Raw genomic sequence first — 19,626 nt, 5'->3', positions numbered from 1 at the left:
AAGAATCAATAGGACTTAGAGTTCAGAAAGAGAACAATGACATTAAGTGTGAGTGATAGAGAATGGTGATACCTTAACAGGTGTAAGCCAGGAAGGGGAGCCAATTTTGAGGGAAAGGTATATTTAAAAACCACCACAAATTAAAAGAGACCCAATGGATACCTTGAAATTTTGAAGACAATGCTGTTGGATTTATTGAATCTTTCCTTAAAGCATGTGGCCAATCCATACTTCTACTCCTGGCAAGCAAATGGTTATATCATTCTTCATGATGAGGCTTTTTTTTTTTTTTTTAACCCTCAAGACAGGATCTTGCTCTGTCACCAAGGCTGTAGTGCAGTGCCATGATCATAGCTCACCGCAGGTTCAAACTTCTGGGCTCAAGCGATCCCCCAACTCAGCCTCCCAAGTAGCTGGGACTACAGGCACACACCACCATGCCTGGCTAATTTTGTTTATTTTTTATGGAGACAGAGGTCTCACTATGTTGCCCAGATTGGTCTCAAATTCCTGGGCTCCAGTGACTGTCCTGCCTTGGCCTCCCAAAGTGCTGCAGTTGCAGGTGTGAGCCACCACGCCCAGCCATGATCAGCCTTTTGATGTCTCCTTTTGTCAAAAGAAAATTGTCATTGTGTTGGTATAAAGACATATGCTACAGGAGCAGCATTCTGAAGACTTCAATTTCAGCTATGGCTCTACTTCTTACTAGTGAAACCCCTGGAGAAGCAACTTAATGTCTCTGAACCTGTTATCTATCATTTGTGAAATGGAGATAAAACTTGCCTGACCCTAACCCCAGCACTTTGGGAGGTGGAGGCGGGCAGATCACTTGAGGTCATATGTTCGAGACCAGCCTGGCCAACATGGTGAAACCCCGTCTCTATTAAAAATATACTAATTAGCCGGGTGTGATGGTGGGCGCCTGTAATCCCAGCTACTCGAGAGGCTGAGGTAGGGAGAATCGCTTGAACCTGGGAGGCAGGGGTTGCCATGAGCTGAGATCTCACCATTGCACTCCAACTGGGGCAACAGAGCGAGACTCTGTGGAAAAAAAAAACAAAAACTTGCCTGACCAAACTCAAAGGATGTCCCTGGGAATCATGTAGGATTATGTATGTGAAAGTACTTGGTCAACTATGAATAAAACACTATAAATATATTGTCATTGCTACATAAATTAGTGTCTTTAAACAAGTATTTTGGAAACTATAATCATTAATTCTGTAAACATTTCTAAATACCTATGTTTTTCCTGTTTTTTTTTTTTTGTTTTTTTTTTTTGGTTTTGGTTTTTTTTGAGATGGAGTCTCACTCTGTTGCCCTGGCTGGAGTACAGTGGCATGATCTCGGCTCACTGCAACCTCTGCCTCCCAGGTTCAAGCGACTCTCCTGCCTCAGCCTCCCAAGTAGCTGGGATTATAGGCATCTGCCACCACGCCCCGCTAATTTTTGTATTTTTAGTAGAGACGGGATTTCGCCATGTTGGCCAGGCTGTTCTCAAACTTGTGACCTCAAGCGATATACCCACCTTGACCTCCCAAAGTACTGGAATTACAGGCATGAGCCACTGCACCTGGCCAGTTCTTAAGTTTTAGATAGGTTTTGATAATGGTGGAACTTAGAATGGATAAGACTTGTGGGCCAGAAACTTGAGCCTATGATGACTAGTTTTCTTTTGAGAGAAAGTCTCACTCTCGCCCAGGCGGGAGTACAGTGGCCCAATCCCAGCTTACTACAACCTCTGCTTCCAAGGTTCAAGCAATTCTCGTGCCTCAACCTCCCCAGTAGTTAGGATTATAGGAGCCCGCCACCATGCCCAGCTAATTTTTATATTTTTAGTACAGATGGGTTTCACCATGTTGGCCAGGCTGGTCTGAAACTCCTGACCTCAGGTGATCCACCCGCCTCGGCCTCCCAAAATGCTAGGATTACAGATGTAAGCCACGGCACCCAGCCTATGATTAGTTTAATAGATAGCAGGGACAAGGGTAAACTAGCCAGAAGGCATGAATCTCAAAGGAGGAGGCATTTTTTTTCCCTTAGTGGAGAGATGATGTTGGAAGTGCTAATGCGGAGCTAAGAGAATGCTGAAGCCTCCACTGAGATTAGTGGAATGCGGAAAAATGAGCACCATCCACTTTGAAAAAAGAATTTGAGAAGTGTTGTCCTTCAGGAGACCCAAGATGTAATTAAACTAGAGAGATGAAGACAGTATTCTGTGTAGAGCTAAAGAACAGAGAGGCCAAGCGCGGTGGCTCACGCCTGTAATCCCAGCACTTTGGGAGGCTGAGGTGGGTGGATCACCTGAGGTCAGGAGTTCAAGACCAGCCTGACCAACATGGAGAAACCCAGTCTCTACTAAAAATACAAAATTAGCCAGGCGTGGTGGTGCATGCCTGTAATCCCAGCTACTTGGGAGGCTGAGGCAGGAGAATCACTTGAACCTGGGAGGCAGACGTTGCGGTGAGCTGAGATTGCACCATCGCACGCCAGCCTGGGCAACAAGAGCAAAACTCCGTCTCAGAAAAAAAAAAAAAAAAAAAAAAAAAAAAACCAGTCTGGCCAACATAGTGAAACCCCATCTCTACTAAAACTACAAAAAATTGGCTGGGCGTTGTGGCTCACGCCTGTAATCCCAGCACTTTGGAAGGCCGAGGCAGGCGGATCACGAGGTTAAGGGTTCGAGTCCAGCCTGGCCAACATGGTGAAACCCCGTCTCTACTAAAAATACAAAGATTAGCTGGGCATGGTGGTGCATGCCTGTAATCCCAGCTGCTCAGGAGGCTGAGGCAGGAGAATCGCTTGAACCTAGGAGGCAGAGGTTGCAGTGAGCTCATATTGCGCCACTGCATTCTAGCCTGGGCAACAGAGCAAGACTGCATCTGAAAAAAAAAAATACACACACACACACACACACACACACACACACACACAAAATTAGCCAGGTGTGGTGGTGTGTGCCTGTAGTTTCAGCTACTTGGGAGGCTGAGGCAGGAGAATTGCTTGAACCTGGGAGGTGGGGGTTTCAGTGAGCTGAGATCCTGCCACTGCATTCCAGCCCCGGCGACGATGCGAGACTCTGCCAAAAAAACAACAAAAAAAGAGATTGTGTGTAGGGGTTGTGGGATAGATTAAAACAAAATCTTATAATAGGAATTCTGAAGGCCTCAATGAAAAGGATGGAGGGAGAACAGCAAGAAGGAAATTGTATGAGGGAAAGAAATACAGAGAAAAATTTAGAAGTATAGATGTAGAGACTGTATTTTGGATAGTTGCCAAGGATGGCAATGATGGGAAGCATGATGAGATTAACTGACCTTAGGCATCTGAATGATACTTTGGAGTCAAGTTATTCACTTGGCACAGACTGTACCCCCGTTGAAGTCAGAGGCCTCATAGGGCTAAGAATTGGGGAACAGGATCAGTTAATTCTCAGGTTTCCTTGCCCAGTGGTAGAAACAGTAAGAAGATCTCTGTACCACCACCCCCTTTTTCCCAATTCCTGATCAGTCTGTGTTCTTGGTTTCTTTTTCCAACTTCCTAAATTAAAATGTTTTTCAGTCCTTGTTTTTTTAGCCACCATACATTAAATGTGAGTGAAAATACCTTGCGAATATTATTGGTTACTATATAGATATGCCCTTCATGTCAAAATTTGGATAAAAGGAAGATTTTCAACAGAACAGTTTGGTCAAAATGAATGTTACCAAATCAAGATTTTTAGGTTTTGAGGAGATTTTGTAGCTCTCTTTTTTGTTTGATTGGTTTATTTTTTTGAGATGGAGTTTTGTTGTCACCCAGGCTGGAGTGCAGTGGTGTGATCTCGGCTCACTGCAACCTCTGCCCCCCAGGTTCAAGCAATTCTCCTGCCTCCGCCTCCTGAGTAGCTGGGATTACAGGTGTGCGCCACCATGCCCGGCTAATTTTGGGGTTTTTAGTAGAGACAAGGTTTCACCATGTTGGCCAGGCTGGTCTCGACCTCCTGACCTCAGGTGATCCACCTGCCTCGACCTCCCAAAGTGTTGGGATTACAGGCGTGAGCCACCATGCCCAGCCGATTTCGTAGCTCTTTAGGTTGTTCCAACAAATATTATTAGCCATTTCAGTTGTTGACTATTTATATTGCATTTATATACATTTGTTTTCTGGTTTTTCCCTGTCGCAAATATAGAAAAGTAAGGAAACATAGTCTGAAAATTAGGAGAAAAAAGTATATATGGAGGCAAAAAAAAAAAACTCTGGAAAAGTAGAAATAGGCCTTGCGCAGTGGCTCATGCCTGTAATCCCAGCACTTTGGGAGGCCGAGGCGGGCAGAACATGAGGTCAGGAGATCGAGACCATCCTGGCGAACACTGTGAAACCCCATCTCTACTAAAAATACAAAAACATTAGCCGGGCGTGGTGGCGGGCACCTGTAGTCCCAGCTACTCGGGAGGCTGAGGCAGGAGAGTGGCATGAACCCCGGGGGGCGGAGCTTGCAGTGAGCAGAGATTGCGCCACTGCACTCCAGCCTGGGCAACAGAGCGAGACTCCGTCTCAAAAAAAAAAAAGTAGAAATAGTTGGCTGAAGATGAATTAGAAATAAAAAAAGCAAAACCTTTAAAAAGCCTGAAAACTGTATGGAAATGCTTTAAAATGCTTTAGGAGTTGCAAAACAAAGTAGTAGTTGAGAATTAATTTTTTTTTTTGAGATAGAGTCTCTATTGCCCGGGCTAGAGTTCAGTGGCACGATCTCAGCTCACTACAACCTCCACCCCACCAGGTTCAAGCGATTCTTGTGCCTCAGCCTCCAAAGTAGCTGGGACTACAGGCGCGACACCACACCCGGCTAATTTTTGTGTTTTTAGTAGCGATGGGGTTTCACCACGTTGGCCAGGATGGTCTTGAACTCCTGACCACAAGTGATCTGCCTGCCTTCGCCTCCCAAAGTGCTGGGACTGCAGACATGAACCACCGCACCTGGCCAGAGAATTAGTTTTTGATGAAAAAAAAATTTTAACTCTCTATTGAGCAACTTATTTTAGGCCAAATTCTATTTGGACAGTTATCTTTTGCCCCGTCAGGTCTCCTGCTGAAGCTCCGTTCTCCACTTGCAAAACAACACTATATGTGCCTTTTTTCTCTTATTTGCTGATAAATTAAAATTTATTTTAGTTTTATTTTTTATCTTTAGACGGAGTCTTGCTCTGTCTCCCAGGCTGGAATGCACTGGCATGATCTCGGCCCACTGCAACCTTCACCTCTTCGGTTCAAGCGATTCTCCTGCCTCAGCCTCCTGAGTAGCTGGGACAACAGGCATGCGGCCACCATGCCTGGCTAATTTTTTGTGTTTTTAGTAGAGACGGGGTTTCACCATGTTGGCCGGGCTGGTCTTGAATTCCTGACCTCAAGTGATCCACCTGCCTCAGCCTCCCAAAGTGTAGGGATTATAGGGGTGAGCCTCTGCGCCCAGCCAAAACATATTCATTTGAAACTGCCTATTTTTATTTTCAGTGTTATGGTAACATTGATTCCCTATAGCTTTCATCTACCTTTACTCATGAGTAGGTGACGTTTTTCTACCACTCAACCTGTACACATTTTTAAAAAGCTGTCCCAGCTGGTTTTGAAATGTAGAAGTGTGCCTTGAGTTGAAAAATAAGTAGGAAAGTACAGGTCTTTAGATAACTAACTGTGGCATGGAGTCAGTTTATACTTTCTTTTTCAGGTGAATACATTATAGTTCTTCAGTGTGACTTGAAGTAGAGCATTCACAGTGTGCGTGAAAACATGCAGTACCACTTGTGTCTGGCTGAGGGGGAAGTAGGGAGTGGCCTCATAGGTGGATTTTTAGGAAGTTCTATGTTTTGAACAGAATTCAGCAATTAGTGGAATTATGTTGTTGGTTGTTAGGAAGTATATATCATCTAGGCCAGGCACAGTGGCTGATGCTTGTAATCCCAACACTTAGGGAGGCCAAGGCAGGTGGATCACCTGAGGTTAGGAGTTTGAGACCAGCCTGGCCAACATGGTGAAACCCTATCTCTACTAAAAATACAAAGATTAGCCGGGTGTGGTGGCGGGTGCCTGTAATCCGAGCTACTTGGGAGGCTGAGGCAGGAGAATCGCTTGAACCCAGGAAGTGGATGTTGTAGTGAGCCGAGATCTCGCCACTGCATTCCAGCCTGGGAGACAAGAGTGAGACTCTGTCTCAAAATAAATAAATAAATAGGAAATATTCATCATGTAGAACACAGCTTTTTTTTTAGAGACTGAGTCTCAATCTGTCGCCAGGCTGGAGTGCAGTGGCACGATCTTGGCTCACTGCAACCTCTGCCTCCTGGATTCAAGTGATTCTCCTGCCTCAGCCTCCCGAGTAGCTAGGACTACAGGTGTGCACCACCACACCCAGCTAATTTTTGTATTTTTAGTAGAGACGGGGTTTCACCATGTTGACCAGGGTGGTCTTAAAATCTTGACCTCATGATCTGCCCGTCTTGGCCTTCCAAAGTGCTGGGATTACAGGCGTGAGCCACTGCACCCAGCCAGTACGTAGCATTTTAAATAGTGTTCCTTTTCCCAAGTAGAGTGCTAAAAAAAAAAAAAAATTCTCTGACCTGGTGAAAAAACTGATTCTATCTTGATCTCAGAAATTTGTGTTTATTAGTAAGAGATATTTAACCTTCTCATTTTTGTAATGTCCCAAAAGTAACACTTGATTTATTTAGTAATCAATTCATTAAAAATGTTTATTTTTTAAACAATTACTCTACCATGAGGGCAAATTTGGTTATAGCATATATAATGGTTTGTTTAATCTTTGATTGGTAAAAACATTCTTTGAGGCTTTTATTTTATTAGAATCTTGACATGCTATATTTGGGGGTAAAATATACTTTAATGCCTTATTCTAGATGAGTAAAAAGTAATGGTAATACATGTTTCTTGTGAAGGGAAAATAAACAAGGTCCAGTTTTATTTTACTAGATAGCAAATAAAAAAAAAAGAGGGATTAGTGATTTCAGTCTTTTAGAAATGGTTGGCATCTCTCTGCCTTAGTTCTTACCTCACTTGTAAAGGATTGAGTTCTTCCTTAATGTTTTCTCCTGGTATGAGAATGTGGTTATATTCTTTCTTAGGTAATTGATATGAATCTAACCTAGTTTTTTTTTTTGTTTTTTTTAGTTACTTTAAGTTGAAATGTAAAGGAGCAGTTGGTTCTGTACATTTCCAAGCTTCTCTGTAATAATTGATCATTACAATGATGACCCTAAAGCATCAGGAAAATACTGTATACTATATGCTCAGAGATATATATATGTATATATATATATATATATATATTTGATGGAGTCTCACTCTGTTGACCAGGCTGGAGTGCAGTGGTGTAGTCTAGGCTCACTGCAACTTCTGCCTCCCCGGGTTTAAGTGATTCTCCTGCGTCACCCTCTTGAGTAGCTGGGACTACAGGTGTGCACCACCACACCCAGCTAATTTTTGTGTTTTTAGTAGAGATGGGGTTTCACCATGTTGGCCAGGCTGGTCTTGAACTCCTGACTTCAAGTGATCCACTGGCCTTGGCCTCCCACAGTCTGGGATTTCAGGTGTGAGTCACTGCACCCGGCCTATTTTTCTAAAAAAAAAAAAGAAAAAAGAAAAAAAAATCTGGAAAGAGGGAGCTGCCTTACATTTCAGTCTATATTTATTAGACTCCTAATGTACCTTTCTCTCTCACTTTCTTTATTTTGAAAAACAAAGTACTATTCAGTAAAGAGCCTGAAACTGCTTCAGTCCAAGCTGATTTTGAATGCATAAAGATTTACTTGTTGGATTCAGTAAAAAAGGAATAAGAAAAACTTACTATATAGTAATTTTTCCTAGGTATATGACCTCAAAATTGTGCTTAGATGCCATTGAAATAGATGTTCATGTTTTCCATTCCACTCAACAAATATCACTTAAAAACAGTACAGTTGGTGATTTCTTACAGAAATCATAAATATGTACTGCGGAGTGAAAAAACCAACTACTTAACTATGATGAAATGGGAACTTTTGGTTAAATTTGTAGGGATAGGCCAGGTGCAGTGGCTCATGCGTGTAATCCCAGAACTTTGGGAAGCCAAGGCGGGCAGATCACCTGAGGTCAGGAGTTCGACACCAGCCTGGCCAACATGGTGAAACCCGGTCTCTACTAAAAATACAAAAATAAGCTGGGCATGATGGCGGATGCCTGTAATCCCAGCTACTCGGGAGGCTGAGGCAGGAGAATCCCTTGAACCCGGGAGGCGAAGGTTGCAGTGAGCCGAGTTCACGCCACTGCATTCCAGCCTGGGCGACAGAACAAGACTCCATCTCAAAAAAAAAAAAAAAAAAAAATTACAGGGATAAATTTGCAGTGGTAACATTTTACACATATGCAAAAAGTGCTGTATCTCAAACAGTTTAGATGGAAATGAATATGATTTGCTTTCAGAATGTGTGTTAGGTGACTCAGAAAGTGACTCCAATGATAAGGAATGCACTGGTTTCGAATATATGCATAAAGATTTTGAATGAAAGTGTTTTGTGAAACATTAAGTAAGGTAGGAGAAAAATCAATATTTTGAAATTATGATTTATAATTTAAACCTCCTAAATTAATTTGCATTTCAGAAGTAAACATCTGGTGTTTGGTCTATATCTCTACAAGTGTATAGTCAAGTTGGTCAGAAAACATTGTTTTTATGTTCTTATTAGAAAGGAACATGGTAAATCACCTTGTATTTGGGTTTTCTTTCTAGTTAGGCTTATTTGGTATTAAAGTGTTGTGGGGTTTTTTTTGAGATGGTGTCTCGCTGTGTTGCCCAGGCTGGTCTCCAATTTCTGGCCTCAAGTGATCCTCCTGCCCCAGCCTACGAAGTAGTCGTGATTACAGACATGCTTCACTACTCCCAGCATTAAATTATATTTATTGTACTTCATTTAAGGTAAAGAATATCTAATACTATAATACAATATTTTGAGAGTTCTGCCTAAAAATGTTTTGGCTTAAACAAAAAAGTTTTGGTTATCCTGAAAGAACTTAATTTTGTGAGACAACTCATTTCTCTAATAATTCTCAACAAAGAACATGTTAGTATAAATAGCTTTAAAAGTGGTATAATTTGCTTACTATTTAGAAAAACACTTCTACCCAATAAATGAAGAAGAAAGAAAAATCCCTGCTTTACAGTTTTTACTCTTATCTAGATCCAATTATTAGTTTTTAAGTTAATGTATTTTTGGTGACTTATCTTTTATTAATTAAAAACATTTGCAGCTGTCCCTTTCCCCCCAACACATCGCTTGACATCTGAAGAAGTATTTGATTTGGATGGGATACCCAGGGTTGATGTTCTGAAGAACCACTTGGTGAAAGAAGGTCGAGTAGATGAAGAAATTGCGCTTAGAATTATCAATGAGGGTGCTGCCATCCTTCGGAGAGAGAAAACCATGATAGAAGTAGAAGCTCCAATCACAGGTAAGCTTATTCATGTTTTGGGTATTATTTTTATTATGTCATTATTTAGTTGCCTGGATTTACAACTTACTGTTTTCAATGATACTGTATGCTAAATCAATATTACTTGGACATTATCTTGAATTTCAAATTATTTTCCATACTTAAAAATGATTGCCTGTTTTCAGTGAATAGACATGATTCTAAATAATCTGAGTGTAGAAGTTAGTCTAATATGCTTTTGTGAAGGTTTCATCAGTTGTGTTGACCATACTTCAATTTGATCAATACTTACTTTGCTTTCAATTGTTAGGGTCAAGTACCTTGATGTCATATCAGATACCAAAAGTGACCATTTAGAGAGCAACAGAAAGTATTGAGTTAGAATGGATATTTTAACTGCCACCATTGTAATTTTGTCATCTTGAAACTTAAAACACATCCTTGGAGTCCTAGAGACGATCTTTATAAATGTAGATTTCAGTTTGTCACTGACCACAAATTTTGTTATTTCTGTTACATCTTTTTCTAGATCTTGAGCACATGAACACTTGGTTACACATCATCCTAATCATGACTGTTCATAGACTACTTCCTTCTCAGACATTTCTTGATAGCATTTGTACTATGTCTTATGTAAAATACGTTTTAACTTAAGTAAAATTTGTTGTTTTAGAGATTTTTTTCCCTTATCTAATAATCTTCTTGTTTCAGTGTGTGGTGACATCCATGGCCAATTTTTTGATCTGATGAAACTTTTTGAAGTAGGAGGATCACCTGCTAATACACGATACCTTTTTCTTGGCGATTATGTGGACAGAGGTTATTTTAGTATAGAGGTAATAATCATAAACTGTCATTTGATTTGCTGTTAAGTGTTAACACAGATGCTTTCACTTAATCCTAGTTTTCACAAGTACCTGTGTTAGGTTTTTTTAATAACTCTGCATATTCTGAAGTTTTTATGAAAAGCTACTATTTATTCCTGTTCTGTCTTTCAAACAATTCAAATAAATTTCTTTGTATAACTCTGTTTATATAATTATAATTGCCATTTTTTTCCCAGTGGAATTTATGAGCTGACTGAGGGGTCTTTATTGCCCTGTTAACTAGTGGCCTTAAAAATTTAGTGCTATTTATCTCTCTTGCCCCTAAAGGCATTAAACCATGTGAAAAAAGATTACTTGAATTCTGTCTGATTAAATAAAGTATATTGTGATTTTTTTATTGCTTGAGCCCTAGTGCTTCTGTTTCTCCTTGTGTAGCTATTAAGACTCAAGTATATCCTATGGAATCTTTGTGTATTTGGAAAGTATTAATTTGTTTTTAAAAACTTGAGGCATTAAAATGACCTTTTGATTATCACTTAACAGTAGATGGTTCCTTTTCTTCCTTTTTCTCTTTTCTTTTTCTTTTTTTTTGAGACAGGGTCTTACTCTGTGGCCCATGCTGGAGTACAGTGACACCAGCATGGCTCAATGTAGCCTTGACCTCTTGAGCTTAAGGGATCCTTCTGTCCCAGTCTCTCAAATAGCTGGGACCACAGGTACACACCACCATGCCTAGACTAATTTTTAATTTTTTTGTAGCAATGGAGTTTCCTATGTTGCCCAGGCTGGTCTTGAACTCCTGGGCTCAAGTGATCCTCCTGCCTTGGACTCCCAAAGTGTTGAGATTACAGATGTGAGCCACATTGCCCTGCCATCTTTTTAAATTATATAAACAAAATGCAGCAAATGTAGAACAATATGTATTTTCCAATATATACATTTTCTTTTTTTAATGAAAAGGGGATCATATTATAATATTGTCTGTAACTTGTACATCCCTACACCAAATATCCTTCCAAGTCAGTAAATATAAACTCGTAGCATCATTTTAATATCTACATTGTTTTCCATCTAATAAACAAACCATAATTAATTAATTCCTTGTTGTTAGACACTGAAGATGTTCCCAGTTTTTTTCTTTACAAATGATGCTTTAATGAGTCATATTATTCATACATCTTTACATACTTGCCTGATTATTTTTGTAGGACAAATTCCTAGAGGTAGAATTGTGGGGTCAAATTTCTACCAATAGATACCTGTGTTGCACATTTAATATGTTCTAAGCATGTTCTAGGCACTGAAGACATATCAATTAATCCTCACAATAATATTAATGAGGTAAGTACTGTTGTTTTATTCATTTTATAGATGAGGAACCTGAGGCTTAGAGAGGTTAAGTAACTTGCCCAAGGTATTATTAGTAAACAGCATAGCCAGGCAATGTGACTCCCAGCATATGCTTTTAACCACCTTCTCTAGTAGATACTGAAACCTTACCTGGTGAATTTATGTTGGTTACTGTTGTTTATATCTCCTTCTCCAGTGTTTCCAATATACCTTTTTTTCTGAGGTGTGCTAGGATTCTCAGAGTGGAAGGAAGTTCTAGACTCTGTCCGTCCTGCTTCCCTTAGGAATTTTGCTATTTTGAGTTCTTCTTCCTCCTGCTGATAGTTGATTATTAGCCTCGTCAACTTTTCCCAAATTGTCACAGGGCTTCAGGCAAATCAGAAAATGGCCCATCTTAACAAAAAAATTTCAGGCATTTGACCAAAACAATAAAATAAACAGTTTTATGAAGCTTATTTGGTAACTAAGTTGGTGTGCATGTCCTTGTGTAAGATTGTTTTGCAGCTGACTCTTTTTTTTTTTTTTTTTTTAATTGAGATGGACTCTCACTCTGTCGCCCAGGCTGGAGTGTAGTGGCGTGATCTCGGCTCGCTGCAACCTCTGCCTCCCAGGTTCAAGAGATTCTCCTGCCTCAGCCTCCCAAGTAGTTGGGATTACAGGTGCCCACCACCACTCCCGGCTAGTTTTTGTATTTTTAATAGAGATGGAGTTTCGCCATGTTGGTCAAGCTGATCTCGAACTCCTGGCCTCAGGTGATCTGCCTGCCTCGGCCTCCCGAAGTGCTGGGATTACAGGCGTGAGCCACTGCGCCTGGATGTAGCTGACTCCTTTAATACATTTTGTTGTTATAAAAGGAAAATAACAAAGAATCACAATAAGCATCGAGAACAGATTATTTCCCTGATTTTATTACTTTTTTCCCTTTTGAATAAAATGAAGGATATGAATAGTTACATGTTTAGATATACCTTAATTTATTAACAATAAAGTTTGGTTGGGTGTGGTGGCTCACACCTGTAATCGCAGCACAGGTTGGCCAAGTCAGGCAGATTGCTTGAACCTGGGAGTTCGAGACCAGCCAGGGAAACATGGTGAAACCCTGTCTCCACAAAAAAAAACAAAAACTTAGCTGGGTCTGGTGGCATGTGCCTGTAGTCCCAGCTGCTCAAGAGACTGAGGTAGGAGGATTTCTTGAGCCCAGAAGGTCGAGGCTGCAGTGAGCAGTAATTGTGCCATTGCACTCCAACCTGGGTGACAGTGAGACCTTGTCTCTAAAAATAAAAAAGTTTGTTTTTTCTTTTTGCATATGATTATATAAACCATGCTTATTTCCATATCAAATATTTCTTCCTTTTTTAAGCAAATAAGTAAAATGTGAGTCTCTTTCTTATGTTAAATCTATTTAGAGAATAGCATCTGCTATAATGTTTAATAATATTTTTATTTGAAAAATTACATTTGCATTGAATTAGTTCAGATAATAAGCACTTACCATATGTAAGGCAATATTCATAATCAATGAAACAAACATAAAACATGGACCTTCCCTTCATGGGCAGCATGGCATAATGCTTAAGATCAGAGGATCAGAATCCTATCTCCATCACTTAGAAGTTTTGTGGTTTTGGGCAAGTTACTTAAGATCTTTGCTTCAGTTTCTCATTTGTAAAATAAAGATGATATTACATACTTCATAGTGTTGTTTGAGGAATAAATTAGGGGAATTATATAGTCCTTCACATATTGTAAGTACTTAATAAATGTTAGCTGCTGTTATTTTGACAGTATTATTTACTAATACGCATCTGTAGACCAGTGTGCTAATTGTTTTTATATTGGGCAGTCTGTAAATCCAAAGTAATTAAATAGATTGTTTGACTCATTCATTCAACAAATATTTATTGCTCTTCTCCTATTTGCTAGGTACTTTTCTGGGAGTAGAGAATCAAAAGTGAATAAGATGACAAAATCTGTGATTTTGTGGTGCTTATATTTTAGTAAGGGACAAAGAAAGATAATAGAGGATGGTAAGGGTAGTAGAGGAAAAGGAGCAAAGATCAAGCAGCTTCATTAAACAAAAATACAAGATAAATTCACTAGAAAAATTTTCTTTTGCAGTGTGTCTTATATTTATGGGTTCTGAAGATTCTATACCCAAGCACATTATTTCTTCTGAGAGGCAACCATGAATGCAGACACCTTACTGAATATTTTACCTTTAAGCAGGAATGTGAGTACTGCCAGGAGAAATGTTTTCACTTCCTCAGTATTCTTTTGGACTTAAGTGGGTAGTAAGAGTTTTGAAGACTTTACAGTGCAACATGTAAGGACAGATTTCATGTCCACACATAAAGCTTTGAGGAAAGTTGTCGGGCACTCTCTGGTGTTTAATGGTATTAAGAAGTTTTTGGTGGGGCATGGTGGTTCACGCCTGTAATCCCAGCACTTTGGGAGGCCCAGGCAGGGGGATTGCCTGAGCTCAGGAGTTGGAGACCAGCCTGGCCAACATGGTGAAACCCCATCTCCACCAAAAATACAAAAAAAAAAATTAGCTGGGTGTGGCGGCACACTCTTGTAGTCCCAGCTGCTCAGGAGGCTAAGGTGGGAGGATCGCTTGAGCCTGGGAATCGGAGGTCATAGTGAGCTGAGATCATGCCACTGCACGGACAATTGCCTGGGCAATAGAGTCAGACCCTGTCTAAAAAAAAAAAATTTTTTTTCATTTCAGAATTTCTTATTATGTTTAACTTTTACAAACATACTTAGAGTTTTATATATAAGTTTTAATGTTACAATTAATTTTTCTAAGCCAGGCACGGTGGCTCACGCTTGTAATCCCAGCACTTTGGGAGGCCGAGGCAGGCGGATCACCTGAGGTCAGGAGTTCAAGACCAGCCTGGCCAACACGGCAAAACCCCATCTCTACTAAAAATACAAAAATTAGCCAGGCGTGGTGACATGTGCCTGTAATCCCAGGTACTCAGGAGGCTGAGGCAGGAGAATCACTTGAACCTGGGAGGCGGAGGTTGCAGTGAGCTGAGATCGCGCCATTGTACTCCAGCCTGGGCAACAAGAGCGAAACTCTGTCTCAGGAAAAAAAAATGTATATATTTTTTCTAACAGGAAAAAATAAAAACCAAAAGAAAAAAATGTTATTTTGCATTGGAGATTTTTGTCCTTCAATCTTGAGGCATTCCTGTGAGGAATCCTAACAAATTGTTTATCCTGTTACCATTGCAGATCATTTCAATCATGCTATTAATGATTGAAATTCTTCTTAAAATTTTTTTGTTTTTTTAAATATCATTGTTTTAAGACTAGTCAGGTACAGTTGGTGAAATTCTTAACCTGCAATGTTTATCCCTTTTCTCTCTCAAATTATTACAGCAATGGTAATCTAATACCTGTAAGTAACCATATGTTACAGAACAAGATTAGGCCTTTTTCACACCTCAAACCTTTGTGCTTTTTTATTATTATTATTATTATTATTTTTTTTTTTTGAGACAGTCTCGCTCTGTCACCCTGGCTGGAGTGCAGTGGTACAATCTCTGCTCACAGCAACCTCCTCCCGGGTTTAAGCATTCTCCTGCCTTAGCCTCCCAAGTAGCTGAAATTACAGGCATGCGCCACCACGTCCTGCTAATTTTTGTATTTTTGGTAGAGGCGGGGTTTCACCATGTTGGCCAGGCTGGTCTCTTAACTCCTGACCTCAAGTAATCCACCTGCCTCGTCCTCCCAAAGTGCTGGGATTACAGGTGTGAACCACCGCATCTGGCCTGCCTTTGTGCTTTTTAAGATAATATTTATGACTGTATTAAGTAGAGTTAAATTCTAAAAGCAGAAATAATTTCAACGTTTTGAGACTCAAAACATGATCCAATAAAGGTCATATTAAGTAGAGACTTGCAGCAAAAGGAGAAAAATACAGTGATGGGTAGTGGCAGAAGTGGCATACTCTTATAACTTCAAGGATCAGGCAGTTAACCTAAATGAGTAAGATAAGACCTGGAAAGTGCATGCTTGACCTAAAAGCAGTCAAATTAGAATTTTTATTAAACCACAGTGCTAGAAAACAGAGTCGTTAGCACACTGCCAGTGTAGAATCTCTGGTTGCTGGATATATATATAGTTTTTTAAATATTTGAATATTACAGTATTAAAACAGGAAATAGGAACTAAGTTCTTTTTCTTTGCCTAGATAAATAACAAACCACCTACCAAAATCTCATCAAAACCAAAATAGGAATTTAAAGTTGTAAAGGAGCAAATGAAAGTGCATGATATCTCTCTAAAAGTAAATGATAGTTTGATTTGGTAGAGTTTTGTCTTTCTTGTGTTTCTATATTGGTTTCCTGCTTCACTGCCCATTTTAAAGTATTCATTGTAGGCAAGAGGAACCCCTCAGCTTTTCTGACATGAGCATGCTATTATCTTTTATTTTTCAGAAAAATTGGATGAACCTTGAATTTTGTTGTGATGATGTAGTCATCTTGCCTGTAATAAGAATAAAGTAGTCATTGACTCTTAGAATAAAATAAAGCAAGTATTAAAATGATTTTAACCTCAAGTACAGTTCTAATTTTGCCTTATTTGGCCAGTAAAGGTGAAGGGTTGAGCTGTTTTTAAGAGATTTCTTTCTTTTTTTTTTTTTTTTTGAGACAGAGTCTTGCTCTGTCGCCCAGGCTGGAGTGCAAGTGGCACGATCTCGGCTCACTGCAGCCTCCACCTCCTGGGTTCAAGTGATTCTTGTTCCTCACCCATTGAGTCTCTGGGATTACAGGTGCACACCACCATGCCTGGCTAATTTTTGTATTTTTAGTAGAGACAGTGTTCTGCCATGTTGGCCAGACTGGTCTCAAACTCCTGGCCTCAAGCGATCTTCCTGCTTTGGCCTGTCAAAGTGCTGGGATTACAGGCGTGAGCCACCGTGCCTGGCCTGTTTTTAGAGATTTGACTTACTTATTTTTAACAATACGTGATGACTTTTCTGTCATCCAAAATAATTTTAGAGAGCAAATATTTTGCTTCATAAGACATAACATCATCGAGAATAATTTTAGAGAGAGCAAATATTTTGTCTTCATAAGACAGACAACATTGCATATTTTTGTTGATTCTTATAGGGGAAGATGCTTTCCTTTAAAAAATTGTGTGCGGTAAGATTTATTCTCTGTGGTATTTACTTCTGTGACTTTTGACACTGCATAGAGTTGTCCACTACCACTATCATGATACAGAAAAGTTTTATCATGCCATAAGTTCTCTCTTGCTACCTTTTTATAGTCACCCCTTCACTCACTCTGAAGCCCTGGCCACCACTTTGCTGTTTACTGTCTATAATTTTCTTGCCATCTGTCTGTCTGTCTGTCTGGGCTATTACTACAGTTGAAACTGTAACTATCTCAATTTCATTATAAATAGCTATAAGATATAAAGGAGGGGAGAGAACAAGAAATAAAAATCTAATATATATGTTTTTAAAATGGTCACACCACCACCAGTAATGTAATTTTCAATTCGTTTTTTGTTTTTCTAGGTAAAATTAAGTATTCGGAAAGAGTCTATGAAGCTTGCATGGAAGCTTTTGATAGTTTGCCTCTTGCTGCACTTTTAAACCAACAGTTTCTTTGTGTTCATGGTGGACTTTCACCAGAAATACACACACTGGATGATATTAGGAGAGTGAGTATATATTTTACTTCCGAGATTGATTTCTATTTATAGTACATTGTTGAGTAGAGCAGAAGTTTCAAACTTCACTTCACTGCCAAGATTAGGTAATGGTAAAAATTAGTATACTGATATCTTAAGGAAATAACTTCTATTTATTCACAATAATATAGTATGAACTGTATTCAAAGTTGGTATCATTTTCCTATGCACATTTTGTCCTTACTTTTTGATGAGTTACTTCTGTTCTTTCTTTTCTTTCTTTCACAGTTAGATAGATTCAAAGAGCCACCTGCATTTGGACCAATGTGTGACTTGTTATGGTCCGATCCTTCTGAAGATTTTGGAAATGAAAAATCACAGGAACATTTTAGTCACAATACAGTTCGAGGATGTTCTTATTTTTATAAGTAAGGAAAAATATCCAAGATTAATCACATTTTAGTTGTTAACATAGCATATGCTTCATACAGAAAAGCCATTATTTTACTTAATTTACTCTTTTTCCCCCACAGCTATCCAGCAGTGTGTGAATTTTTGCAAAACAATAATTTGTTATCGATTATTAGAGCTCATGAAGCTCAAGATGCAGGGTAAGAATTCTGTTTCCCTGACCCAAATTAACACCTAAAATATAAATCAAACTTAGTAACCATGATTGATGCTTTACGATGCATATTAAGCTATTTGTTTTGCAGCTATAGAATGTACAGAAAAAGTCAAACTACAGGGTTCCCTTCATTAATAACAATTTTTTCGGCACCTAATTACTTAGATGTCTACAATAATAAAGGTAAGATATTGTTGATAAAAAAAATTGTTAAACAACTTAGTATTTTAATTGACTTTTTAAAATATAATAAAAAAGGGGTGTTGTTTGAAACTATTAGTATCCAGATTTCTTTATAAATAACTGTAAGATGGAGGGGAGAGAACAATAAATAAAAATCCAAAATGTGAAACTAAGTAATATGTAACCCCATTCCACAACTTGTCTCTTGGAAAAGCCATTTTGTAAAACGTGCTCTGAGTTAAGTGCATCAAGCAAAACCAAACATGATTTTCTCAAACTCCCCTTTCTTAAATCTTTTCCCTTATTGAGGATGTTTTCTTATTTGTATAAAGCTGCTGCTGCTTTGATGATTTTATTTGCACTGTCTACTTGTTTAGTTTATCATGTTTCTTGTTTTATGTTCACTGATCTAGGTTCTCTTTCCCTTTCTTATTTCCTTCTTTTACCTCCACAGTCTTATCACTGCCCCATGAAGATTTGTATTTGAGCTTTTTTTTAATTAATTCAGTTTCATCTCATTTGAGGGATACATTCTTCTCTTTCTTTTTACTGCTTTTTTCCTTTGCCTTCCATTCCAGAGATTTTCATTTCCCCACCTTCCCTGAAAATTTGACCTGTCTATAGTAATTGGATTTCATTTTATTTTGAATACAGTTTATTGACAGAAAGTGCCAAAGGGTCTTAATCTAGTTAAGTGTGTGCCAAGGACATTGAAGATGAGATTGGGTATGTTTATGTAGTTTACATCTTTGGAAGATGATATTAAGAGGCCAGCTTCTCTTCTGTCTTGACATGTCTGGAATTCAGTTGACTATGCCATAGCTTCAGGATCAGACTGGAGTGGATGTGCCAAGAGGAAAGAACAGAAGGTTAAAGACTTTAAAAAGGACATTTAGAGAGAGAATGAGGTCATTGCTAAATAAGGGTCATGGTGTAAGTTCAAAAGAGGAACAGAGGAAGTTTTTTTGGATGATGAGAGGTGATGGTTAAAAGATTAAAACACTTGCCTGAGACCAAACAGTAGCATGCTGGATAACTTGGGTACAGAATATGCTACAAGAACTTACACTATAGATATCTTATGAAATATGACTTCATTTTTGAGAAGAAACATATCTAAGTTTTGATTCCATTCTTTCTCTCTCTAGACAGGGTCTCGCTCTGTTGCCCAGGCTGGAATGCAGTGGTGCAGTCTCGGCCGACTGCTACATCTGCATCCTGGGTTCAAGCAATTCTTTTGCCTCAGCCCTCCCTAATAGCTGGGATCATAGGCACCTGCCACCTCGCCCAGCTAATTTTTATATTTTTATAGAATGAGGTTTCACCATGTTCACCAGGCTTGTCTTGAACTCCTGACTTCAAGTGATCTGCCTGCCTCAGCCTCCCAAAGTGCTGGGATTATAGGCCTGAGCCACTGCGCCCCTGCCCTGATTCCATTCTCAAAAACAGAACCAAGTGTTAAATTTAACTTTCTACCAGTGCTCTAATTCCTCAACTGTGACTTCCTCTTGTTAGTATTAA

General features: G+C 39.2%; 1 protein-coding gene across 2 annotated transcripts in view; it reads left to right on the top strand.

The window, feature by feature from the left end:
• PPP3CB (protein phosphatase 3 catalytic subunit beta) overlaps positions 1–19,626 on the top strand; it is a 59,180-nt gene that overhangs the window by 7,169 nt on the left and 32,385 nt on the right. For both annotated transcript variants that reach the window (XM_008969014.4, XM_008969012.4), the window contains exons 2-8: positions 9,280–9,480; positions 10,174–10,298; positions 13,758–13,869; positions 17,179–17,324; positions 17,583–17,722; positions 17,828–17,905; positions 18,011–18,105. In XM_008969014.4, the coding sequence (XP_008967262.2) occupies positions 9,280–9,480; positions 10,174–10,298; positions 13,758–13,869; positions 17,179–17,324; positions 17,583–17,722; positions 17,828–17,905; positions 18,011–18,105 (897 nt within the window). The remainder of the gene's footprint in view (positions 1–9,279; positions 9,481–10,173; positions 10,299–13,757; positions 13,870–17,178; positions 17,325–17,582; positions 17,723–17,827; positions 17,906–18,010; positions 18,106–19,626) is intronic.

This window comes from Pan paniscus, chromosome 8, assembly GCF_029289425.2.
Source record: "Pan paniscus chromosome 8, NHGRI_mPanPan1-v2.0_pri, whole genome shotgun sequence".
NCBI lineage: Eukaryota > Metazoa > Chordata > Mammalia > Primates > Hominidae > Pan > Pan paniscus.
This window is presented reverse-complemented; position numbering and strand designations above follow the sequence as displayed.